At 39.6% G+C, this 7,960-nt stretch overlaps 1 protein-coding gene across 5 annotated transcripts in view; it reads left to right on the forward strand.

The window, feature by feature from the left end:
* TRPC4 (transient receptor potential cation channel subfamily C member 4) overlaps positions 1 to 6,434 on the forward strand; it is a 139,301-nt gene extending 132,867 nt beyond the window's left edge. For all 5 annotated transcript variants that reach the window (XM_065678350.1, XM_065678352.1, XM_065678351.1 and 2 more), the window contains 2 exons: positions 907 to 996; positions 3,407 to 6,434. In XM_065678350.1, coding sequence (XP_065534422.1) covers positions 907 to 996; positions 3,407 to 4,123 — 807 coding nt within the window. In that variant the 3' untranslated portion in view covers positions 4,124 to 6,434. The remainder of the gene's footprint in view (positions 1 to 906; positions 997 to 3,406) is intronic.
* Positions 6,435 to 7,960: the final 1,526 nt, after the last annotated feature.

Raw genomic sequence — 7,960 nt, forward strand, 5'->3', positions numbered from 1 at the left:
GGAATCCAGGAAACGGCCACCAAGATGGTTAGAAGGCTGATATAAAAGGAGAAACCTGCATTTCAGCCTGGGGTAGGTTAAGGGGATCTAATTGCTGTCTTCAAGAGCACAGTGGGTGGTTAGAGAGTAAGGCAGCCAGAGTTTTCTTGGAAAAAGGAGACAATGGACACAAACTGCAAGAAGGGAAATTCTGTAAGGAAAATCATCATCACGTTGATGGTAGTAAAGAATTGGAAAAAGTTGCTCGTGGAGGCTGTAGCATCTTCACCCTTAGAGATATTCAGCACTTGACTGGTTACAGCCATGAGTGGGACCAGACAGCCTCCAGGCATCTCTTTCAATCTAAATAAATTTACAATTTTTAGAAGTAGAAGGCAACAGTGGAAACTATCACAGAGCAGGTTAGAAATGAACAACCCCCTACACAGAATCTTATTCCAGCTATACTGTGGGATTTATTGGTGGGGGATTTGTGGATGCTGAGAATTTACATGAGTTCAAAACACATAGGAAAACCTGTCACAGGCCATTAAACCTAGAGCTGCTGTTGCTGATTCAGAAAGTCTTTGAATCTCACATCGCAGGAGGTTTGGGAGAGTATAGCTGGAAATAAGATTATGCAACCACAATAGACTTACAGTCCCTCATGAGGCATCAGCAACTGCTCACTGTCAGATTGCCTGCTACTGGCATGAGACATGCCTTCAGTGAAATGCAATATAGCTCTTTTCAGGGCAATTAAAATCATCAATTTCCACTGAAAAACAGAACAAATTTCCAAACAGATATAATGTTTGTACATTTTTTTGTCATGTTCCTAAAGCACAAAGAAGCCCAAGCAGGCCTGGTGAGTGTAGGTTTAGTAACTAATGCCAAGAAAGCTAACACAATATTTTATGTTTTTAGGAAGTTATGAGAAATCTGGTGAAAAGATATGTTGCAGCAATGATAAGAGATGCCAAAACTGAGGAAGGACTGACAGAAGAAAATTTTAAGGTACGTGTTTTTTTATGTTTATAGGTGTTCTAGTAAGATATTGTAAGAATGTGAAGCATATTTCTCACACTTCTCGTTTGTTTAGGTAGTGTATAACTCACTTCCTAGAGCAGTGTCTGTGTCATGATGGACCACACAGAGATAGTATTGTACATCAACACCAGCAAGTCTCCCTCTTTCTTTCTCTGGAGCAATAATCAGTTTATCAGCTGGTTTGAATTGTGCCAAGTGGTGTAAAGGGACAACAAAGGGGGACTAAGTGGGTGTAACAACATATAATATATGGTAAAGCAAGATACAAACAGTTTCAGCACATTAGCAAACAGATTTTTTTCTGCTAAAGTCTGCTATCATGCAGCTAGTGGTGAGATTGCCCTTCAATTCCTGTGTTCAGTTCTAGGCCCCTCACTATAAGAGAGATACTGAGTTGCTGGAGCAGGTCCAGAGAAGGGCAATGAAGCTGATGAAAGGTCTGGAGAATAAGTCTTAAAGAGGAACAGCTGGGAGAACTGGAGGTGTTTAGTCTGGAGTACAGAAAGCTCAAGGGGGGACCTTACTGCTCTCTACAACAGTTTGGGCAGAGAAAAGATTCAGAGCAGCCCTGCGGAGAAGGACTTGGGGGTGCTGGTCGATGAGAAAATGAACATGAGCTGGCTTCGGTGTGCACTCGCAGCCCAGAAAGCCAACTGTATCATGGGCTGCATCAAGAGGAATGTTATCAGCAGGTCAAAGGAGGTGATCCTGCCCCTCTGCTCTTTTGAGACCTCACTTGGAGTACTGTGTACAGTTCTGGTGTCCTCAACATAAAAAGGACATGGAACTGTTGGAACAAGTCCAGAGGAGGTCCACGAGGATGATCAGGGGACTGGAGCACCTCCCGTATAAAGACAGGCTGAGAAAGTTGGGGCAGTTCAGCTTGGAGAAGAGAAGGCTGCATGGAGACTGTAGTGACAGGACTGTAGTGACTGGATGAGGAGTAACGTGTTAAGACTTAAAAAGGGGAAGTTTAGATTGGATATAAGGAAGAAGTTCTCTATTGTAAGGGTGGAGAGGCACTGGAATGGGTTGCCCAAGGAAGTTGTGAATGCTCCATCCCTGGTGATGTTCAAGGCCAGGTTGGGCAGAGCCTTGGGTGACATGGTTTAGTGTGATCTGTACCTGCCCATGGCAGGGGGGTTGGAACTTGATAATTGTAAGGTCCTTTCCAACCCTAACTTTTCTATGATTCTATGATTCTATGACTAACGTTCTATTACAAGGTGACCACTTAATGGATGAGGGACAGGCTGTGGATGTTGTCTAGACTTTAGTAAAGCCTTTGACACCATTTCCCACAGCATTATCCTGGAGAAACTGGATGTTTGTGGCTTGAACAGGTGTATTCTTTGCTGGGTGTATTCTATGAGGGAACTGAGTATGTTTAGCCTGGAGAAAAGGAGGCTCAGGGAGGGGCTTATTGTTTTCTAAACCAACTACCTGAAAGGAGGTTGTAGTGAGGTGGGGGTCAATAACTTCTTCCAACTGACAAGTGATAAGAGGAAACAGCCTCAAGTTGTGCTAGGTGAGGTTTATATTGGATATTAGGAAAAATTTCTTCCCTGAAAAGGGTTCCAATCATTGGAACAGACTGCCCAGTGGTGTGGTTGAGTCACTATCCCTGAAGCTCTTTAAAAGATGTGTAGATTTGGTGCTTAGGGACATGGTTTAGTGGTGGACTTGGCAGTGTTTGGTTTACAGTTGGACTCAATGTTCTTAAAAGTCTTTTCCAACCCAAGTGATCTCTTGATTCTATGATTTATCCCTTTAGAGAAAATGAAGAGAAATAGAGACCTCCTGAAAGCAAGGTGCCTTCTGCTGAGAAAGGAGTTTGACAGATGTTGCATTGGCTGAAATAAGCCTGCAACAATTAGTTCTGACTTATCTGCTAGCTGCCAAACGTGTAGTGGAAATACACAAAGCCGTAGCTGCGCTGCTACTCACAGGGAAGTGTGCACACATGTGTGTGCCTAGGGCATGCATGTGTCCCCATGTGTGTGTAACGGATGGTGTCAAGAGCTGAACAAAATGGTGTTATCATGATGGGATTATACTGTCTAGCAGATTGGGTGCAGGTCTTCAAGCTGTCTGTGCTCCTTCCTGCACCACTGACAGTGATTTCTATGAGTAGTCTAGGCTAAGGCACATTTCCTCTAAAGTTTCCTCTGATAGAATTGCTGATTGCTTTTCTGACTCACCTGGAAGATCCGTTAGACAGTCTGCAAAGCACCTTGAAATGCCAGGTATTATCCATATGGTGAAGTTTATTACTGATCCCTAGTGTAAGCCTATTTTTTTCCTCTTTTTAATTACAAGAGGAAAAGTCAAATTAGCTTTTGTGCTCTGATGTTTCATCATTCTTCTTAAATTATAGGAGTTAAAACAAGATATTTCCAGCTTTCGTTTTGAAGTCCTGGGTTTGTTAAAAGGAAGCAAGCTGTCTAATTTGCAGACTGCAAAAATGAGCAAAGACACTTCCTCTCTGTCAGAAAATGAAGAAAATAGTGAGAGTGAAGAAAACAAGACAGGAAAGAAAAAGAACTTCAGCCTTTTTGACATAACAACTATGATTCACCCAAGATCAGCCACTATTGCCTCTGAAGCACATAATGTAAGCAATGGCTCAGCGATGATGGTGTCAGAGTCCACTAAGGAGAAACAAAAGCGTGTAAATTTTGTAACAGACATAAAAAATTTTGGGTTATTTCACAGACGATCGAAACCAAACTCTTTGGAGCAGAGTACAAATAAAATATACACCGTTTCTGAAGAAGTTTCCCGTCAACAGGCAGAAGAACAAAGTGACAAAACTGACGAACTGGAAGAGGAAGAACTGACCATGAACTGTGAATTAAATATCCAAAGTCCTGACAAAAAATGCGTGTTAGGTGAGTCACAGAACAACGGTGACTGTTTGGATTCACAAGAAGAGGGAAGTATTTGTGCTTCAGAAACAGATAAAATGGAGATACAGAACACAGAACCAGCCACACCGCAGGATCAGCTGGACAAGGAATTGGAGATTAGCATTGACTGTGATGAGAAACAGGAAACAATCGATCAGGGTGATTATGTGATAACAAGGTTGTGATGCTTACAGGAGGAAGCATTTACAAATATATATATTTTGCATAGTGCTTTGGGGGGAGGGAATGTTTTAAGAGTTATATTAGCAAATGAAGAATTACACTTTGTAGTACTCAACTGTGGCACAGTATCTTGTAACATAGTAGTCAAAAGAAAGATAATAGGGGAACCTTCTGTTTTGTAGCCTGCTTTAGCTTTCACGATTTGTTTTACATTTTTTAATAAATGGAAGCATCTTGTATTCTTGTACTGTTGCAATAACCCACAGAAACTTTTTAGCTATCTTTTTCAATTACAAAAATGCAATTTCTCTCATATGATAGTTGACTCCTATGATAAATATTTTTCTATGCAAATAAAAAGTAGCTTAAGAGACTTGTAAGCCTTTATTTAACTTGGTAGATTCTTAAAAGATTCTGGGCACCATAATAATCATAAGCTGCTCCTGTCAGCATAATTCATGTCAAGCTATTAGAATCATTTATTTAAATTGCTATAAACTTAATTTGTTTCAAAAGCTATACAGAATCAAAAGATTAAGTATATTCTTTTATTTATTGAAGGAATATGAATACCTGTAAATTACGAAAGATCAGTTTATTTGATTATTTAATTATAGCTTTTTCCCCCCAGCAAGAGGATTATCACTGTCCTGTTACCATTGTTAGAAGCATTTGCTGGATTTGAAGACTGTAAAAAAAAGAAAAAAAAAAAAAAAGTGTTTCTTATAGTAAAAGAACTAACTGTGGCTTGCTAAAAACTGATGATGGATTACATCCTGGAAATCCGTAATCACAACAGCTACTGCTTCTTCAACCATTTATTTTTCCAAACATGGGCGACCTATGCACTTTGCCTTCAACTTATGCTTTTGCCTTCACAATACACTCATATTTGCTAAGAGCAAGATACTTCAGGAATAAATAAACATACAGTTGTCCTCTGAGTACTTGGAAAAATGCAGCAATTTGTTGAGAATTTTTTAAAGGCAAGCCTTAAGAGAGTTTCTTTGACAACGTCAGAGTTTTGGGGGAACCTGATTGGAGGTTTTGATAAAAAATACTTAGACATTTAAGTGTATAAAGAAAACCTAATAGTATTTTTCATAACTGATGAGTGACTTATTGTCTTAGTCAAAGCAAGTATTTTTTAAATTAAACAGTCTGTTTCTTTTTAACCAGTGACTGGTGTTCTACATTATTAAAAACGTAATTTTACAACTGACCTAAAAATAACCACCCTTGAACTATAAGCACCATCCTTCTTCTCTCTTGGAAACATGAGAATATACCACATTGGTGTGGTCATTTCATTCTTAACTTGCCTAGCCCTGCCATGATAGATTTTGCAGTTCATATTAGTCTATATTAAGGAACCTCCAGATGCATAGAGTACACTTACACTGCAGATGAAATCCATCACAAGTAATTCCCACCTTGTAGGACCTGACAGAAAGCCATACCATTGTGGATCTAAACGGTCATGGTACTGAACTGAGTTCTGAAATTCCAAATAAATCCATGTCATCTCTACACTTTTAGGTGAGTTCTCTAGCTCTACTTTATACCTGTGCTATTGTGAACTCACGTATTGAAAGCTTCCGTCCTGTACATCTATCTGTGCCATGGCACCTAGGAGTGAATTATTTGAACCAAAATGGAAAATATGAGCAATAATTGGAAAACAGTTCATATAGCTTTGCAACAATACATTCAAACCACATTTGATTACTAAGATATGGCTGATTTCCATCTTGGCCTCTTGACTTCTCTGTGACCCCCCCTCGCCCTCCTTCATGTCTCTCTCCTTGTCCATCTTTAGATTGTGAGCTCCACGGGGCAGGGCCTGTAGCTTTTCTGTTTGGAAAGCACCTGAATTATCACAAGCATAAAAAGAAATAAATAATAATAATAATGGTGGAAAAACTTCATATCATTTTTACTCAATCAGCTCTTGTAGAGAATTCTCTTTTCTACTGTAAAATTTATGTTAGGAATAGCATAAAGCAAATGTGTCATATGTTGTCATAAAGTTCTTTATATCCTATATACATAAACATATATCCTATATATTTATATACAGTCCTTCTCCACCACTGATTTCACTTTCTTATTCTTCATCATGGTTTGTAACACCTTAGAGTTCTAAGCTGAGTACCCTTTTATTAGCAAAATTCAAAACAAACAGTCCTTGCTCTAAAGAGCTTTAAATGCTTTTCAGCCACAAGGTTTCATTACAGAACAAATGTGCCTGAGCGGGGTATTTATAATGCCATTTATAAGTGCCGTTATCAGAACAAGTTAACTACCACAGGCCTAAGGGATCAGCATATTATTCTGCCAACATAAAAGCCTATTTGTCATGTGCATAAAGTTCCCAACAGACTGAAAATCCAGTACAATTTAGCTGAAACTTTAGCCATGCCATCACATCATGACCTCACTGTGTTGGGAGTCAGTCTAAGTCTTGGAGTAGATACAAGGCAACACCAAAGATGGTACAGGTGGGCAAGGTGCTTAGGCATAAGGCCATGATATTGTATTCCGTAGCAATACAATGTCTTTTGCTTTCTTTTTTCTTTCTTTACAACTAAATGTTGAAGTAAAAATTTATTAAATAAAGCATACTTCAACATTTGACCAATTTTATGTGATTCTTGGGCATCAAAACCTGACACCAAATGGGACCTAATCCCATTCCATTTAAATTTAATGGCAAATAAACACCTCATTTTGTGAAAGCAGATAAGAGCTCAAAATATGTCCAGATTTAAAATGGTGGTGGGCTTTTATTGCTTTGCAGACAGTCAAAAAAACACCCGTTCTCACTGTATGCCTCCAAGAGCATATCTGTACCAAGAAAGATTTAGCAGTGCACAAGGTTTGAAATGCCACAGCAGAGGCATTATTAAGCTCTGCAAAGGTGAGCATGCTTTCTCCTCAAGAGAAATAAAATGTTCAAACCTACCCATCCCTGCCTGCAGCTTCCATTAGCACCTATAGGAGGAACACAAAAAGCCCCAAGGATATAAACTTCTATAAAACCAGTCTTTTGAAGCAGAACTTAAAATCATTAAATGTTCCAAGGAGTTAGAACATTGTCTAAATAAAACTGTGTTTCTAAATATAAAGGTGTTTAATCCCAATACTCTGCTGTTCAGAATGTTTAGAAAACATTTTTTTAATTTATAGCTTGCATTTTTTTGTTTGTTTGTTTGTTTGTTTGTAAGGACAAATCCTCACTGCTCTTCGCAGTTTTGTCAGCTTCTGGAGCTGATGGGCAGGGGAAAGTATGAATTCTTTCAACCCAGTCTTCCTGTGCACAGCAGGTCTGATCCAAAACAGGCTGGGCAGTGAGTATATTGATTCAAGGCTGGTTTGACTTCCACTCTCTCCAGGCTACACACACATTCAGTCAGAGGTCAGTGATGCAAGAACTGCATGCTATACCTTCAAAACAAAATTGCAGCAGCTGCTTCTGTCTCTGCCCTATGACTAGAAAACGAGCTTTCCAACAGCTGATAGATGAAATTAATACCAGTTCCACACTGTGTTTCTTCAGTATCTTTTCTCTCCTCTCTCTTCTTTGACAATGCAATTGATTATGACCTTGTTGATAATGCAGTCTTTAAGGCAACATAGAATCATAGAATCATAGAATAGTTAGGGTTGGAAAGGACCTCAAGATCATCTACTTCCAACCCCCCTGCCATAGGCAGGGACACCTCACACTAAACCATCCCACACAAGGCTTCATCCAACCTGGTCTTGAACACCGCCAGGGATGGAGCACTCACAGCCTCCCTGGGCAGCCCGTTCCAGTGCCTCACCACCCTAACAGG

Source organism: Lathamus discolor, chromosome 4, assembly GCF_037157495.1.
Source record: "Lathamus discolor isolate bLatDis1 chromosome 4, bLatDis1.hap1, whole genome shotgun sequence".
NCBI classification, from domain to species: domain Eukaryota; kingdom Metazoa; phylum Chordata; class Aves; order Psittaciformes; family Psittacidae; genus Lathamus; species Lathamus discolor.